Source organism: Loxodonta africana, chromosome 2, assembly GCF_030014295.1.
Source record: "Loxodonta africana isolate mLoxAfr1 chromosome 2, mLoxAfr1.hap2, whole genome shotgun sequence".
In the NCBI taxonomy this organism is placed as follows: Eukaryota; Metazoa; Chordata; class Mammalia; order Proboscidea; family Elephantidae; genus Loxodonta; species Loxodonta africana.
Genome location: NC_087343.1, coordinates 124329852 through 124349907, shown reverse-complemented (window position 1 = coordinate 124349907; position 20056 = coordinate 124329852). Strand labels below are relative to the sequence as shown.

The following is a 20056-nucleotide window of genomic DNA, read 5'->3' as shown; positions in this document are numbered from 1 at the left end:
TTTTAAAAAAGGTAATTTAAAAGTAAAAAATCTAATATGATGTCTGAAATTGGCTTCAAAATATTACAGGAGAAGTACTGAGGGTAAAGAAATGAAACAAGATGGGCCGTGAGCTGGTAACTGCTGAAGCTGAACAATGGGTGTGGGTACATGAGAGAGCATTATACTATTCTATCTACTTTTGTATATGTTTAAAATTTTCCATAATAAATAGTAAGTTAAAAACACACTCAAGTTAACATGTTCAGTGCTTCTGCTCTACCTCCTAGTTTGTTGGGTAGTGCGTGGGGTCTTAAAAGTTTGCAAGCAGCCATCCAAGGCACAACAATTGGTCTCTATTTGCCTAGAGCAACAGAGGAAGGACAGTCAGAAATAGGAGGGGGATATGGAATGTGTGGCTAACTGCCTCTGTGAACAACTGCCTCCTCTGCCATGACCAGAAGAACCGGAGAGTGCTAGCTAGCTACCAATAACTGAACATTTTGATCAAAGATTCTATAGAAGAACCCTGGCCAAGAAGGGGAAAATGCAGAACAGAATTTCAAATTCTCATGGAATCAAGACTTTCTGGAGCCATAGAGGCTGGATGAATCCCCAAAACTATTGCCCTGAAATAATCTTTTAATAAACCTTAAACCAAAATATTCCCTGAAATCTTCTTAAAAACCAAACAATTGTTTAGCTTAACTAGTACAGAATGTCTGCCTTGAGCATTAAGCTTTCTGAGGGTCAAATTGACAACAGCAACTCAAAAGATTAGATGGGAACCTTAGGAGGCAGTGAGTTTATGTTCAGAAAAGGAGGGTGAGAAAGGTGGCACAACTAGAAGAATATAATCAATGCTACTGAATCATACATGTAGAAACTGTTGAACTGGTGTCTGTTTTGCTGTGTATATTCTTAACAACGAAACAAATTATAAAAAAAAACACACACACGTAAACAGCTTGAAAATCTTTTCACTTTAATTTTTATTCACTTATAAAATAAAAAAGAAATTAGCAACACATGGATGGATAAACAAATTATGGTACATACACACAGTGGAATACTATGCGATGATAAAGAACAATGATGAGTCTGTGAAACATCTCACAACATGGATAAATCTGGAGGGCATTATGCTGAGTGAAATAAGTTAGTCACGAAAGGACAAATATTGTATGAGACCACTATTATAAGAACTCAGGAAAATTTACACACAGAGAAATGCATTCTTTGATGGTTACAAGGGTGGAGAGAGAGGGAGAGGGAAAATCACTAGTAGACAAGGGGCAACTTCAGTGAAGGGAAGGACAATACACAATACAGGGGAAGTCAGCACAACTGGACCAAAGCAAAAGCATAGAAGTTTCCTAGATACACCCAAGCACTTTGAAAGACTGAGTGGCTGGGGCCTGCGGACCGCAGTTGCAGGGAACCACAGTCTCAGGGGACAATTGGCATAACACAGTTTATAAAGAAAATGTTCTACATCCCACTTTGATGAGTAGCGACTGGGGTCTTAAAACCTTGCAAGCGGCCATCTAAGATACATCTATTGATTCCATTCCACCCAGAGCAAAGGGGATTAAAGAAAATCAAAGACACTAGGTAAATACTAGCCCAAAGGACTAAAGGACCACACGAAGCAGAGGCTCTACCAGCCTGAGACTAGAAGAACTAGATGCTACCCGGCTACTAACAATGATCACCCTGACGGGACAAAACAGAGAGTCCCAGACAGAGCAAGAGAAAAATGTAGAACAGAATTCAAATTCACATAAAAAGACCAGACTTAATGATTTGACAGAGACTAGAGGAACTGCCAAAATTATGGCCCCAGACACTTGCTAACCCAGAACTGAAACCATTCCTGAAGCCCACTCTTCAGACAAAGATTAGACAGGCCTAGAAAACAAAAAATTATCATGTGAGGAATGTGCTTCTTAGTTCAATGAAATATACAAGACCAAATGGGCAGCACCTGTCCAAAAGCAGGACGAGGCAGCAGGAAGGGACAGGAACAGGATGATTGGACACAGGGAACTCGGATTGGAAACGGGGAGCGTGCTGTCATATTGTAGGGACTGGAATCAATGTCACAAAACAATATGTATATAAATTTTTCGAACGAGAAATTGACTGGAGCTGTAAGCTTTCACCTAAAGCACAATAAAAAAAGAAATCAGAAGAATCATTCCTTAAGTAGTATCCTGTTACTTACAGCAAGATCTACAAGATGGAGTTTTCCCATCCTGACATGCATGTTACCATCAACGCCTTTTTCACTGCATTCTATAGTAATTGTAAAGATGGCATGTGAACGGGAACTATGTTCATTCATATTAGTTGCACCAACAGAACCTTTAACAAAGGAAGGGAACCTTTAAAAAGTGTAACAACAGAGTATCTTTAATAATAATTAAATACCCAGAACAATTTAAAACATATAATTTCATCACAACCAAAGCCAATGAGCATCACTAAACCATAAAAGTAAAGCTGTACTTAGCCATTCTTAGAAATGTCTCCAACAATTTATGCTGATAGCAATATATAATACTTCTCATATTAAAGAAGTAATTTTAGCATAAAATACTTAATTTTAGTCCCAGGCATTACCAGCTAAAAAAATAACTAATTTCTACACACCCACGCCCCTACGTCAATGTAAAAATTATCGCTAATTCAGCTGTCTTTAATTAGCATCATGTTCTGGGAATCCAAATCACAGAAATACTCGCACATATACATTACATCATATAAGGATATCCAGTGCAGCATTGTTCGCAACAGTTAAAGACCAGAGACAATCAACAGAGATACTCAATTATACAACAGACATACTATGGATTACTAAGCATTCATTTAGAAGAATAAAGTAGATCTATATCTAATGACATAGAAAGATGCCCATGACATGTGAAATGAAAAAAAGAAAGTTATGAGGAATATATAATACAATCCCATTTTTGTAAAACAAAAAAACCCATTTAAAATATACAAAGTATTTGTGTGGGTATATGTAAATGTATACGTTACATGAATATACAGAAAAAGGTCTGTTTTGTTTTATAAAAGGCATGTATTAGTTTTTTCCTTCAAGTCTAAAATATTTTAAAAGCATTATGTTAATTTTACCCAATTTCAAAACTATCTCTTATTTTATATACCCATACAAAACTTTTTCATGCAAACCTTGATTTTAGAATTTAAAACATTTAGAATTTAAATGCTAAAAGGGTGTTCTTTATTAGCATATAGCCATGTTTGAAGACAGATAGCTTGAATAATTGCACTGATAAGGAAAAATAAAGCTCAATGAATGAAGGTAAGTAAAATAAAACTCAAGAATTTATGACTCCATATTATATTTCTCAATTTTCTTTTAAACCAAATTATGAATTTGATTTTTTCCAAAAATATAAAGAACTATTAAATTTGGCACCACTCCAAATCATCTGAGGATCAGTAGTATAGACTCGTTTGTCCACAGAATGTTAGATCGTATTTTACCTTCTGCTTTTTCCACTTACACATTATCTCCCATGTACATTTCCACATAAAAACAACTTGAAAATTTACTATAATTGATTTTGCTATTCTCTTACTGTGAACCATTTCAGGCCCTCATTTGTGAGCATCTTTGCACAGATTATCTCTCTTTCTCTTTAGGGTTATTTCCATAGGATGTATTTTTCAAAGTGGAATTACCAGGTCAGAGGGTAGGAATAGTTTTATAGCTTTGTGATTATCAATCATCGTTTTTCAATTTGGGGTGGGAGAAAACAGGTTTGAAAAAAGCATATTAAGTATTTTAATACTATAATATAATGTTTTAATAAAAGTAAAGCATGCTATTTCTGACTCTGGTTTTTCTCCATTTCTGGTTATGAAAACAAAGCAATGTAGCACACCAGTTGCCGTTGAGTCGACTCCGACTCATAGCGACCCTATAGGACAGAGTAGAACTGCCCCATACAGTTTCCAAGGAGCACCTGGTGGATTCAAACTGCTGACCTTTTGGTTAGCAGCCGTAGCTCCAACCACTATGCTACATACGAGCTGTTAAAAGTGACCTATACTGAAACCCCTAGGAGAGAATAAAAGAGCCTTGGGGGAGCAATGGTTAAGAGCTCGGCTGATAACCAAAGGTCAGCAATTCCAACCCACCAGTGGCTCCATGGGAGAAAAGACGTGGTGATCTGCTCTTATAAAGATTACGACCTGAGAAACCCAATGGGGAAGTTCTACTCTGTCATATAGGCTCGCTATGCGCTGGAATCAACTTGATGGGCACACAACAACAAGGAGAGAACAGCCTGTGGCAATCAAGTACAGGTACTCCCTGACTTACAACATATTTGAGTTATGACAAACCACACTTATGACCGTTAGTAATATGTACTACATACCATGTTGCAGCGCTACTTTCAAGGCGTACTACCTACAGTCTACATGTGCTCAGGCAATAACTGCAACAGATGGAGGTATGGCAACATTACATAATTTTTTTTTTCAATGTATGTGGAACATCGCATCTTCCCGGGAGGAAGTTATGGGAAAATGCATGCAGGGTTTTTAGAAAAAAGTGCTGAGTTATGTGAACACACTCCATGCACTTGATCAGGATAATATGATGAAAAAGATGGGTGAAATATCATCCATGTGGTAAGAACACTGAATTTAGAACTTGATATCACCGATGCGGAACAGCTCATAGATCATGAAGAAGCAGAAATGACAGATTAGGACTTAACGAATTTTAAAGAGGAATGAAACGGTGAAGAAATAATGAGGAAAAGAATGGAGAGCTGCCAAAAAATTTTACAGTAAGAAGATTGGCTCAAGTTTTTTTTAAACTAAATCAGGAGCTTCAGTTACTTGAAAACATGGACCCAAATGCTGATCGCTTTGCTAAAGTTGATAGGCAGATTCAGGAAGCAGTGAGATGTTACCGTGAAATACATGAAGAAAATAATAAAAAGACCATACAGACAACTGTCACCAATTTTCTGACTGGAAACACTATCCCCACTCTGAGGGATAATCCAGATGATTCAGAATCTTCCACAAATGGAGTTATTACACAAGTGACAAAATGCCAATGTTGTCCAACTCTTCTTCATCAGAGTAAATTTTTATGATTTACTTTTTTACGTATGTATATATTAAAATATATCTGTAAGTTTACATGTAATGTTTCCAACCCTCAAAGGCAAATAAGGATCAGATTTATAAAGATACTGATAATAAAAGGCAATAATAATGAAAACTAAAAAAAAAATTTAGGCATTCAACTTACAACATCAGAACTGACTTACGACGGAGTCGTCAAAATAGAACCCCGTTGTAGTTTGGAGACTACCTGCAGAAGCAATGCTTCAACCTACTGACACATCACATAATGGAAATAAAAACAAAACATACTTTCAATTAAAAAAAAATTGTTTTCTTCTAAAATACACTACCTTTTTTTTTTTTGTCAAAATATGTATTTTGAAATAAGGAAAAATGTGTTTATGCTTTTTAAAAGGGCATGGAAAAATTTATCTTACAAGAGTGCCTGCATGTATAAATTCATGCATATACATGAATGTTTACTGCAGTATTGTTCATAATAGCAAGAATGAAAACCCAAAAGTCTATCAGTAGAAGATTGGGTAAATAATTCATCTAACAAAAAAAAACCATTTATCTAATAAAATGCTACATAAACCAAACACCAAACCCATTGCTGTTGAGTCGATTCCGACTCAGAACAACCCTATAGGACAGGGTAGAATTGCCCCATACAGTTTCCAAGAAGCACCTGGTGGATTTGAACTGCTGACCTTTTAGTTAACAGCCACAGCCCTTAACAACTACGCCACCAAGGTTTCCAAAAACGCTACGCAGTCATTAAATATATATATACAGTTATTAAGAAATGACTGGTGGCACAGTGGTTAAGCGTTACAGCTGCTAACCAAAAGGTCGGCAGTTTGAATCCACCAGGCACTTCTCGAAAATTCTATGGGGCAGTTCTGCTCTGTCCTATAGGGTTGCTATGAGTCGGAAATCGACTCGACGGCAATAGGTTTGGTTTTTTTTTTTTTGGTTATATACAGGCTAATATGTGTTAATGTCAAATGATCTCCGAGATAATACTAAGTGAATAGAGTATAGTATGCTACTATCTAAGGAGCCCTCGTGGCTGCTAACCAAAAGGTCAGTGGTTAGAACACACCAGGGAGGAAAGACCTGGCGATTTGCTCCCATAAAGAGTACAGCCTAGGAAACCCTATGGGGCAGTTCTACTGTCTACAGTCGCTGAGTCAGAACTGATTTGACAGAACAACACTCTCCTTAAACACACAGAGGATGGGCACATGACAAACTATCAGAAGTTGCCACTGGGGACAGGAACCAGGTGACTGAGAGACAAAGGTAGGAGAGAGATTTGTTTTTCAATGTATACTTTTGTATCTTTTGAATTTTATACCACGCATATGAATTACCTATTCAAAAAGACAGGTTATACAGAGAAGGATTATGACTTAATGTCTGAAAAAACACTGCTCGCAGAAATATTAACCAATTTTCAATGATGCCCACAATGTCAATGTACCTTGCTAGTTTAAATTTGCATTTAGGTGTAGGCAGAGTGTGGGATGACTAATACTCTTAAGCGTAAAATTAATTCTTTCTGTACTCTGACCACCTATACAAAATGGGTACTCGCCTTATATTTTTATTAGTTCTTCATCTATTTAGGGTAGCAGCTCTCTGCTATGTTTCTCTTTATATTTATTATATTCATTTAAGTATGATAAAGTTTACATTTTTATGCTTGAATTCTTCTACTTGGAGATTTATACTAAATGCTTAATTCTTGGGCTTGATCTACTAATTAATTAAGAGTATTTTCATCTCTGCTACCTTAAGCCTTCTAATCCTTTATTTCTCTCATTAGAATTTTTTAGTTTTCCTTGAACAAATCTCATATACCAAATTAAATTAATTCTCAGGCAGTTAATGAGAGGTTTTGGTCACTACTGTGAATGGAATCTTTCTTTACAGTTGTGTTAATTATATTATAAATAAGTGAACATATTCCTGGTATAAAAAAACTTGAAAAATTTAGATATACAGAACGCATTAAGTGAAAGCTCCCTATACCCTTTTCCCCCAATCTTACCCCCTCAAAGGTAACCACTATTACCTCTGTCCTTTCATTTTATATTTTACACATACACACATGGGGCAACTATATACACACACACACACACACACAGAGTCCAAATACGTATTTAATAATTTGTTTGGATTTTTAAAACATACAGATATAAAAGGGATCATACAGTACAGTGTTCTATAATTTGGCTTTATTATTTTTATTTAATGGTATAACTTTAAAATATTCCAGGACTCTACATGTAGACTTTACTCACTATTTTTAACATTTTCATTATAGTTCATAGTATGTCTCTACCATAATATAACTAGTCTTCTATTCATAGTTAGACTGTTTCTAACCTTTTACTATTACAAATAATGCTCCAATAAGGTATATATTTTTCACCTAAAAAATATTTTTCTAGAATAGGTATTACAGGTTGAATTGTGTCCCCTCAAAATGTGTTGAAATCCTAACCTCTGCACCTGTAAATATGGCCCTGTTTTGAAATATAAAAAGATCAGGATAGACACAGAGCCACAGAGGGAAGACAGATGCCAAAAAACACCAAGAACACCAAGGGAATGCTAGCAGAAACTAGGAAAAAGGCTCACAGAAGGAATCAACATGGCTGAGACCCTGATTTGGACTTTTAGCTTCCAGAACTCTAAGAAAACAAATTTCTGTTCTTTAAAGCTACCCTCTTATGGTATATTTAGTTATGGCAGCACTAGGTAACTAAAACATCTAGGTATCTAGAATTAAAAATACTGGTTCAAAAGGAATGCACTTTTAAACTTTCAACATACTGCTACATTGCCCTTCAAAAAAGCTTTACCAATTTACATTCCCATCACCAATGCCCTATTTCTTCAAAGCCTTGCCAACTTGGATATCCTTCCATCCAACCTGCTGGGTGAAATCTCTCTCACTCTTGTTTTAATTTATGTTTTCTAGGTCACTTACGAAGTTGAACATTCTTTCATGTGTTTATTGGCTATGCACAGTTCTTCGATGAATAACATTTATGCATACCTTTTGCTCATTTTTCTGTTAAGACTTGTCTTTATTTTCTTATTCATGTTTTTTTTCTATTTCTTGGTTTACAGGAATCCAATTGATTTTTAAAAATTTTTTGTTTAATTTTTTTGGTTTTGCTAGCTCTTTAGTTGTCATAAAAACGTGTAAAAACTTCTTTATTGCCTGTGTTCTTATCTTTTACCTCGAATCTGTAACTGCAGCACCAGTATTAGGCTGGAGCATTTATTTATGTCTTAAATATTGCTTCCTATTTAATCTGAAGCTTTTTATTCTTTAGACAAAGGCTTGGAACCGTTATTAAAAAGAATGACATTTTATTTAATTTTGCTTTGCTTTTCTTGTTAACAAAAGGAACTTAGTACCTTCACAGCCTATTCTGAAAACTGAAAGAGAGCATCCTAATAAAGTACTTAACACAAATGCTTGCCACAGGGTTCCTGTTGTTAGCTGCCATCGAGTCTATTTTTCATGTGTGACATTGGGGACCCCGTGTGTGTGGAGTAGACTGCTCCAGAGGGTATTCAAGACTGTGATGTTTCAGAACCAGATCGCCAGGTCTGTCTTCTGAGGTGCCCCTGGGTGGCTTCGAACCGCCAACCTTTTGACTAGCAGCCCAGTGCTTAACCACCTGCACCACCCAGGGACTCCTTGCCACACAGTACGTACTCAAAAAATAGTATATATCGTTATAGCAAACAAGAGACAAGCTATGTAAAGGTTTCAAAGACCATCACTGTTAATAGGAAATAAAATTTTGGCCAGCACAGAAAACAGTATGTTATTTCTTTCATTCATATATGGCCTAAAAATACAGTCTCTATACAGCAAATTGTCAAACCAGTTTTGCTTCTAAACCAGCCTACTCGATACATAGATGTGTAATCACAATTACACACGACACTTACGATTTTTGTGGCCTAGTGTCATAATTCTATCCATATCATCAGCATTATTTACCACGTAAGCTGATAAATCTTTGATATAAACTCCCACATCAGGTCTTTCTTTAACCTAAAAAAAAAAAAGGAACATATGACTTTCACTTACATCAATAATTCTTTCACAATTATTTATTGTCTACTTGTCAGTTAATGATACAATGTGCCAATTACAAATTTTGTGATTATACATATATTCTCACATTTTTCTATTCTAAAATACACAGTGAATGTGGTCTTTAGAGTATTAATCTCCTACTTAACTGTACAAACAAGAATTTCTCAATTAGAAAGTTTGGCTTTTTCCTTCAGATTAAAGAAATATTGAGAACACTAGTATTCATGACTACATTAGAGACTAGCTCTAATAACTATACTTCTGGCACTTTAAAAATTTCTGACTTAAAATAAATTCTGGGGGACTCTTACATCAGAAATGGAAATTTATGTTCCCATAAAAACCTGTAGACAAATGTTCATTACTGCTTTATTTGTAAGAGCCAAAAACTACAAACAGCCCATATGTCCTTCAACAGGTGAATGGTTAAACTATGGTGTGTATACACATATCTGCCATGGAATACTACTCAGCAATAAAAAAGAACAAACCATTGATACATACAACCACTTGCATGAATCATCAGGGAATTAAGCTGAGTAAAAAAAGCTACAGTAATCCCAAAAGATTACATATTGTAAGATCCCATTTAGGTAACATTCTTTAAATGGCAAAACAAAGAAATGGAGAACAGATTAGGTACTGCCTGGGGTTAAGGACAGGATCAGGTAGGAGAGGGAGGTGGTAGTCAGAAGAGAGGTAGATATGGTTATAAAAGGGCAACATGAGGACCTTAGGGGACAGTGAGCTTATGTTAATGAAAAAAACCAAACCAAACCCAGTGCCGTCGAGTCGATTCCGACTCATAGAGACCCTACAAGACAGAGTAGAACTGCCCCATAGAGTTTCCAAGGAGCGCCTGGTGGATTTGAGGGAGGAACAACTCAAAAGGAGGGTAAGAATAGTTGCACAACTGGAAGAATGTAATCAAGGTCACTAAATTGTACATGTAGAAACTGTTGAATTGGTGTATGTTTTGCTGTGCATATTCTCAATAACAACAAAATAAATAAAATTTAGGGAAAGGAAAAAAAAGGGCAACATGAGGGGTTTTTGTGATAACGGAAATTTCAGTGCCTTGACTGTAGCCGTAGATGCAGAAACTACACACTTAATAGTATAGAATAAAAATGAGTATAAGTAAAACTAGGGACATCTGAGTAAGATCTACAGATTGTATCGATCCTGGTTGTGATACTGTACTGTAGCTTTGTAAAATGTTGCCACTGAGAACTGCATAAAGGGCACATGGGATATCTCTGTATTCATTCTTACAGCTGCATGGGATCTATAATTATCTCCATAAAAATTTCCATTAAAAAAAAAAGCAAGGTGCAGATCAACGAACACAGTATGCTACCTTTGGTGTAAAAATATATCTGTTTGCATTTATAAAAATGAACACCGGAAAGATACTTTTCAGTGTTTATCTTAGGGTGATTATACTAGGGTGGGGAGAAATGGTATGAGAACATTTTTCAATACATAATTTTTTCTAATATTTTGATTTTTGAACCATGTGATTGTATTATCTGGTCGTAAAATATTAAAATTTACTTTTATACAAAAAAAGACCTTAATTTAGTAAACATCCTATTGCTTTGGAAAGTATTCAAATTTTAGTTATCTTTACCTCTAACCTCTGTGTCTGGTCCTTGCCCAAAAGGTCACGAACCTCTTCATTATATATTTCCAAATAAGACACTCGAACCAAAAATCTATAAGTAAAATATTTTAAAAAACATAAAAATCGGTAAAATATTTATGAAGAACAGTTTTAAAAAGTGTTTAGAAAATTTATGCCTTATGCCTGTTCTATGCTTGCACTTCTTAATATTAGAAAAAAATAATTTATTTTATTTTTTTTTTTACCTTGTATCACCCTCTGCCTTTGCAATATGACCAAATATGTGAGCAAATGAATTTGGAATGATTCCTCTAAGTTCGGGAACAGCACGAACACCTTCCATGGTAAAAGTTTTTCCTGTTCCAGTTTGTCCATATGCAAAAATAGTTCCTGAAAATAAAGATGATAATTCACTTTTTGGAGTAAAGCTACAAATTAATGGCTCTTAAGATTCTTTTGACACTGTGATGTAATTTCTGCCCTGAATTTAAAACTTACTGTAGTACAAATTTCTTCTTTATTATCAACAATTATAATACTCTGTGCCAAGGTCAATAAGATATTCCTAATTATTAATAAAAAGTATCCCAAACCTTAAATTCAAAATCTTACACTACAGAAAATTATAGGAACTTTCTTGTAATGTATATATTATTTATTTAATGTAGATGTTAAATTGGAGAAAGTAACACAAATACAGCAAAAGAATACAGGCTCCAGAGTCAGAAAGACCTCAGTCTAAACCCATATTTGCCACATTTTAGCCACCTGACCTTGAGAAATTATCTACCCAGAGATTGTTTCCTCAATGGTAAAATGAGGATAACTGATATTAAAAACCAAATGACCAAGAATATGGCCCCCGGACACCCTTTTAGCTCAGTAACGAAGTCATTCCCCAGGTTCACCCTTCAGCCAAAGATTAGACAGGCCCATAAAACAAAAAGAGACTAAAGGGGCACACCAGCCCCAGGACAAGGACTAGAAGACAGAAGCAGACAGGAAAGCTGGTACTAGAGAACCCAAGGTCGAAAAGGGAGAGTGTTGACATGTCGTGGGGTTGTTAACCAATGTCATAAAACAATATATGTACTGTTTAATGAGAAGCTAGTTTGCTCTGCAAACCGTCATCTAAAGTACAATAAAAAAAAATTTTTTAAAGGACTAAATATTTAGGAATAAATTTAACAAAAAATTGCAATATCTGTACACTGAAAACTGCAAAATATTTGTTGAAAGAAATTACAGGAGACCTAAATAAATGGAGAAATATAACCAAAAAAACAAATGAGACAATTACATAAAGTAACCAATACAATACCTAAAAGGGAGCACCAATAACTTGTAGCTTTTTTCTTTTTGATCCCAAGATAAATTCATTGTTTAAAAAAATAACAACAGTAAGGATGAGTTGAAGCACAGCAACGACTGTGAGGATGGCACAGGACCAGGAAGTGTTCCGTTCTGTTGTACACAGAGTCACTATGAGTCAGAACCAACTGAACAGCATCTTACAACAACAACAAGGAATGGGGCGATTAACAAAAAATGTGACAGTACAATTAAAACAGGTAAGTAGAGCTAAAATTTAAACTTTCTAAATTTTTTCTTTCAATAAATATTTTCCACACATCTGAGTGTGGCACTGTGCTACGCACCAGGACCCCAGTGACCAAAAGAACAGACCAATCCTCGTCTTACAGTATGTGTAACCTTGGGGAGGAGATGTTGGTCTAAGAACTGTAAGTATGATGAGTGTTGAGAATGTGAGACATAGAGTGCTAGATGTGAGCAAGAGACATAATCTAGGCAGGGAATTGTTACAGGAGGAACCGGGAAGTAGTCAGGGAAGGCTTTCCAGTAGACATGAGGATTGAGACCTGAGAGACGAGTAAAAATTAGGTAGGCAAAGAGTGGATGGCAAGAAGCAAAAAAGGGTATGGAGATTTTGAGCAATGGAAATGAAATGGAAGAAATAGAGATGGAAAAGCAAAGTGGATGCAGGTAGAGAAAAATCAGTTGGGGCCTAATCACAAGGGGTCACGTTAAAGTTTTTAGACTTTATACTAAAAGCAAAGTCAAGCCACAGAATGATTTTCAGTTAGAGGAGTGACATGGTGGGCACTGTGGGAAAGAGGAAGGTGGAAGGATTTGAGAGATATTGAACAGTTTAAAATCAACAAGACCTGGGGGGGACCAGGAAAAAGGAAGAGTCAAGGATGATTTCAAACTTCGGGCTTGAATAAGGGGTATATGGCAATGCCATATACTGAGATGGTGAATGCCACTAGAGAAGAACAAGCTTAAAGGGGAAGATCATGAATTCAGTCTGGTACCTACTGAGCTTGAAGTGCCTGCAATATACCCAAATGGATGTGTCAAGCAGGCTGCTAGATATATGGAATTCATTTGTCAACCAAAGTCATGAAAGCGGATGAGATCTTCTCAGAAGACAGTGTAGAATGAGAAGTTAGTTTAGAGAGTAAAATGTCTTTTCAACTACTACTACTCTATTCAGTTGTTCTCAAGTGTCATCATCATTCTCAGACTTTCTGTGAAACAGAATAAATTAATCACGCTAGAAGCTCTTTTTTACATATGGGAATGAAACAGTCTTAACTTTTTCAACCTGACTAAATATTTCAAACTCTGCTCTCACGAATGTAATTTATTGCATTCAAAGGAACTGAAAATATCATGACCTGATATTTTAGAATAAACACTGTATTATTAAGGAAATAATGAATTTTATAAGGACTACAGCTACCATTTTGTGACTGTTTGCTATGTGGTAGACCATGTACTTTATATACATTCTTATTTAATTTTTACCACAATCCTAAGAGATAGGCACTATTTTTATTCTCATGCTTTAAATGGGAAAATGGAGGCTTAGTGAGGTTAAGTAACTTGCTCAATATCGTAAGTAAGTGGTGGAGACAAGATCTGAACACAATCCAACCAGCTCCAAGGTCCATATTTTCTACCATTATGAAATGACCAAAAAAGAACTTTAAATTCAAAATTAATTTCTAATGCAACTTTAAAAAAAAAAAAACCAAAACCCAGCGCCATCAAGTCAATTCCGACTCATAGCGACCCTATAGGACAGAGTAGAACTGCCCCATAGTTTCCAAGGAGCACCTGGCGGGTTCGAACTGCTGACCCTTTGGTTAGCAGCCGTAGCACTTAACCACTATGCCACCAGAGTTTCCAAAATGCAACTTTTATGACGCATTAAATACATGAAGATCAGTAATTCCAAAACTGAGAAATAAAGACCAGATATCCTCAAGAATAAGAGACTTTCACCTTATCTTCAGAGATGAGATTCAGAATTTCTAGTTTTTAAATACCTAGTATAACAACCCTTAATACTATAGTTTAATTCAACATCAACTTTGCTTAAAACTTTACTTTTTAAAAACTAAAAATGACCTGAGATTTATTCAGCCCCCTCATTTCCTATGCACATATTAAAAATGGTAGGATTATGTACCTGCCATTGAGAATCCAAAAAGTTAGAGCTAAATTGCACTTGAGTAACAGTAAATGTATTAGATATTACAGCATTTCTAATTTTTGTTTTTTTCCAAAATGTTTCCCTATTTGTTTCTATCAACAATTTTCAGAGTCTGTAATAATATACTGGAAAATAGGTGAAAACTCCTTTGACATTCAAATACTAGTCTGTATATATATTCTTTAACTCCATAATTCTATTAATTCAAAACTAAACTAGCAATACATCTACTTCCAACCAACATGGAGTAACAGAGACCAGATTTATCCTCCTACCTGAAACAAACAACAACAACAAAAAAAACAGACAAAATATATGAAACAACACTTTTCAAGATACAGAATATCAGTCAACAAAGGACTGTGACTCCTGAAAGACAGGAAACCGGAGAGATGGGTCCTATGATTCCCCAACTTACTGTTTTGAGAGAGAATCCCAGGCATGAAGCAGGAGGGGAAACCTAGGCAGAGGTCGACGGACTTCCTGAGCTGAAGAAAGAGAGCTGAGAGTCCAGGGAGACCAAAGTGGCTAGAGTTTGCAGGACCCAGTACCATAGAGAAGAGAGTTGCACAGACTGAGAGCACCAAAGAGCTGCACAGGGTCTTCCCCAAGTATTCAGGCAAGTACTGATCTGAGCGTGAGTGTGAGGAAACTATCCAAAGCTGGAGAAAAAACTATCCAAAAACATTAGAAGTTACAGAGACTGCATTCACACAGGCCAGGAACAGCACCTGTTCTCACCAGGCAGCCTGGGAGAATCATAATTCATGGGACACTGGGTACCATATACTAAAGAGTGTCGCTTCAGCAGTAGGAAACAACTAACCCTAGACTGAGCACTTTTCTGATCCTAATAAATCTTAAAAGACAAGCTGAAAGGAAGTAACTGCATCCCAGAACACAGATCAAGAATATTTACAGGAATAAATAAATATCCAGGACCCAAAGCAAAATTCTCTATGTCTGGCATCCAATCAAATATTGCCGAGTATGCAAAAATGCAAAACGATGACCTATAATGAGGCGATCAATCAAAGCCAGCTCTGAATTAACAGATAAGGACATTAAAACATATGTTCAAAAGTTAAGTAGAAATATGGAAGATATAATAAAGATTCAAATCAAACTTCCAGAGATAAAAACTATAATATGTGAAATGAAAATACACTGGGTGGGATTAATGGCAGATTAGACACTGCAGAAGAAAAGATCAGTAAACTTGAAAACATATCAACAGAAACCCTCTAAAATAAAACAGAGAGAAAACTGGGGAAAAAGAAAAAAGAACAGAGCAGCAATGGTGACAATTTCAAGAGCCCTAATATATGTGTAAATGGAGTCCCCAAAAGGGGGAAGGAGGGACAGAAAAAATATTTGAAGAAATAATGGCTCAAAAATTTTCCAGATTTGATGAGAACTACAAACCCACAAATCCAAGAATCCTAATGAACCCCAACCACAAGAAGCATGAAGAAAAATACAAGGCACATCATAATCAAATTGCTCAAAATCAGTGATACAGAAAAAAGTCTTAAAAGCAACCAGAGATGAGTAGTGTCTGGGGTCTTAAAAGCTAGCAAGCAGCCATCTAAGACACATCAACTGGTCTCAACCCACCTGGAGCAAAGGAGAATGAAGAACACCAAAGACACAAGGAAAATTTGAGCCCAAGAGAAAGAAAAGGCCACATAAACCAGAGACTCCATCAGCCTGAGACCGGATGAACTAAATGGTGCCTGGCTACTACCAATGACTGCCCTGACAGGAACGCATCAGAGAATTCCCGATGTAGCAGGAGAAAAGTGGATGCAGACTTCAGATTCTAGTAAAAAGACCAGACTCTAGTAAAAAGTCAGACCATTGTCTGACTAAGACTGGAGGGACACCAGAGGTCATGGACCCTGGACTCTCTGTTACCCCAAAACTAAAACCATTCTCGAAGCCAACTCTTCAGAAAAATATTAGACTGGACTATAAGATACAATATGATACTGGTGAGGAGTGTGCTTCTTAGCTCAAGTAGACACAAGAGACTATGTGGGCAGCTCCTGTCTGGAGGCAAGATGAGAAGCCAGAAGGGGACAGAAGCTGGTTGAATGGACACAGGAAATACAGGGTGGAGAGAGGAGTATGCTATCACATTGTAGGGAGAGCAATTAAGGTCATATAACAATGCGTGTATAAGTTTTTGTATGAGAAACTGACTTGAATTGTAAACTTTCACTTAAAACACAATTAAAAAAAAAAGCAACTAGAGAGAGGCATGTTACATAGAGGAATATGGATAAGGATAACAGTAGATTTCTCATCAGAAACAATACAAGCGAGAAGACAGTACATCAATATCTTTAAAGCACCACTGAAAAAAGAAACTATCAACCTAGAATCCTATAGACGGTAAAAATAATTCAAAAACAACAGTGACATAAATAACCTTTTCAGACGTACAAAAGCTGCTAAAGGAAGTTTTTCAGGCAAAGAAAAATTAGATAGAAAAATTTATCTACAAAAAGGAATGAACAGCACCAGAAATGATAACTACATGGGTAAATAAATATATATGAATTTCTTTCATAATACTTAAATCTCTTTTAAAGATAACTGATGGCTTAATAATAACAATGAAGTTTATACATGTAAAATAACGAGTTTATAACATGTAAAAGTAAAGTATATTCTAACAACAGGATAAAGATTATGAGGAGAAAAATGGAAATATACTGTTGTAAAGTTCTTATTCATGAAGTGGTTTAATATCACTTGAAGGTAGACTGTGATATAATAAAGATTTATACTATAAGCCCTAAAGCTACTGCTAAATTAATAAAGCAAAGAGTTATTGCTATAAGCAAATAGAGGAGAAAAATGGAATAATAAAAAATACTTGATTGATATAAAAGGAGGCATAAAAGGAGGGAAAATGGAGCAAAGAACAAATGAGAAAACAAATAACAAGATGATAGATTTAAACCTAACTATATCAATTTTTTTTATATCAATAATCACATTAAATGTAAACAGTCTAAATCCTCCCATTAAGAGGCAGACATAGCAAGAATGGATTTAAAAAAAGCAAGACCCAACTACATACTGCTGTGCAAAAAGAGTTAATATAATAGTTCTGAGATTGTCATCTTTTGAAATGTCTATTTTTGCAAGGATGGCCCTTGGTGGCATCTGCAAACTTCAATTGTGGGAGGGTTCCCACCATTTCCTAATGATAAAAGTGGTTCACTATGCCTAAACGGTTTTTACAAAATAATGTGGTTTATGCTACACACTGCTTTCCTTCTGGGTGTCTGGAATCTTTATATGTGCTAAGTACAGGGTGACTACACAATCAGCCATCAATAAAAACCTTGAGTATTCAATCTCTAATGAGCTTCCCTGGCAGATAACATTTCATACATGTTGACCATGCTGGAGGAATTAAGTATATTATGTGTGACAGCTGGGAGAAGACTCTTAGAAGCTTGCACCTGATTTACCTGACTTCGCCCCATGTGCCTTTTCCTTTTGATCTTTTTTTTTTTTTAATTATTCTTTCACTATTGTAAATCAAAGCCATGGGTACAACTTTATGCTGAGTCCTATGGGTTCTCCTAGCAAATCATTGAACCTGGGGCTGATCTTATGGGTTCCCAACACAGCTACCTGCTAGAAATGAACTTTCAAAATAAAAACATGAAGAGGCTAAAAGTAAAAAGACAGAAAACAATATGCCATGTTAAAACTAATCAAAAGAAAGCTAGAGTGGCTATATTAATATCAGACAAAGTAGATTTCAGAGCAAAGAACAGTAACAGGTAAAAAGAAAGTAATTTTTCATAATGAAAAAGAGGTTAATTCATCAAGAGGACATACTAATAATCCAAGCACTTATGCAGCTGCTCACAGAGTTTCAAAATACATGAAGCAAAAACTAATAGAAGTACAAAGAGTAACAGACAAATCCATAGTCAGATAATTTAATATCCCTCTCTCAATAATTGATAAACCAAGCAGACTGAAAATCAGTAAGGCTACAGAAGATTTGAACAACAGTATCAAACAAATTGCCCTAATGGGCACTTACAGAATACTGCACCCAACAACAGCAGAATACGTATTCTTGCCATGTACGTGAAACATTTAATAATATATACTGTATTCTGTACCATGAGACAAATCTCAATAAATGCAGAACAATACAAGTCATGCAAAATATGTTTTCTGACTACAATCTGAATTAAATCTAAAGTCAATAACAGAAAGATCTCTAGAAAATCTCAAAGTATTTGGAAACTAAATAACCCAAGAATCAAAGAACTCATACAAGCAAGTAGAAAGTACGTTGTACTGCATGAAAATGAAAATACAGTACGTCAAAATCTGTGAGCTGTAATTAAAACTATACTTAGGGGGAAATTTACAGCATTTAATCTCTATATTAGAAAGGAAGGAACATCTCACATCAATGACCTCAGCTTTCACCTTAAGAAAGTAGAAAAAGAGCAGGTTAAACCCAAAGTAAGTAAGAGGAAAAAAAAAAAGATAAACATTACAGCAGAAATCAATGAGACAGAAAACATAAAAACAGTATAGAGAAATCAGTAAAATCAAAAGCTGGTTCTTTGAGAACACCAATAAAATTGATAAACCTCTAGCCAGATTAATCAGGAAAAAAAGAGAAGACATGAATTCCCAATATCAGAATGAAAATGGTTATATCATTGTAGATTCTTACAACTAAAAAAATAACAGAATTATTATTAAAAGCTTTTGCCAATAAATTTAACATCTTGATATAGAAACACTGAAATTCCCTGAAAGACACAAACTACCAAGGCTCACTCAAGAAGAAACTAGATAACCTGAACAGCTCTATATCTACAAAAGAAATTGAATCTGGAATTAAAAACCTTCCCACAAAGAAAATTCCAGGCCCAGATGCCTTCACCAGTGAACTCTACCAAACATTTAGGGAAGAAATAATACCAATTCTAGAAAAATTCTTTCAGATAATTGAAAAGGAGGGAATATTTCCCAACTCATCTATGAAGGCGGCATTCTCATGACACCAAAACCAAACAAAGACAGGAAAACTACATACCTGTATCTCCCATGGACATAGATGTAAAACTTTTAAACAAAATTTGAGCAAATCAAATCTAACAATATATAAAAAGGATAATACAGCATAACCAGGCAGAGTCTACCCCAGAATGCAAGGCTGGTTTAGTATTTAAAACTCAATCAATATAACTGACCATATTAACAAGCTTAAAAAAAGGATCATGTCTAAGGGTACAGAAAAAACACTTGTCAAGACCTTATTACTGTTCCTGAAAAAAACTCTCAAAAAACTAATAACAGAAGGGAACTTCCCCAATCTGGTAAATGCTATCTATGAAAAATCTACAGATAACCTCATATTGGTGAAGGACTGAATGCTTTCTCCCTAAGATCAAGAACAAGACAAGAATGTTCACACTCTCAACTCTTCCATTTAACATTGTACTGGAGGGTCTAGCTAGTACAAACAGGCAACAACAACAAAAAAATTTAAATGCATATAGCTGGAAAAAAAGAAATAAAAACTGTATTTATTTGCAGGCAACATGATATTATATGTAGAAAATCCTAAGGCATTTATCAAAAAAAAAAAAAAGAAGACTACTAGAATTAA

General features: G+C 35.5%; 1 protein-coding gene across 2 annotated transcripts in view; it reads right to left on the bottom strand.

Moving 5' to 3' along the window:
- Positions 1-20056, bottom strand: part of KIF3A (kinesin family member 3A) — a 57484-nt gene that overhangs the window by 22636 nt on the left and 14792 nt on the right. For both annotated transcript variants that reach the window (XM_064275197.1, XM_064275193.1), the window contains exons 3-6: positions 11111-11255; positions 10872-10956; positions 9088-9193; positions 2207-2346 (exon numbers count right to left, since the gene is read on the bottom strand). In XM_064275197.1, the coding sequence (XP_064131267.1) occupies positions 2207-2346; positions 9088-9193; positions 10872-10956; positions 11111-11255 (476 nt within the window). The remainder of the gene's footprint in view (positions 1-2206; positions 2347-9087; positions 9194-10871; positions 10957-11110; positions 11256-20056) is intronic.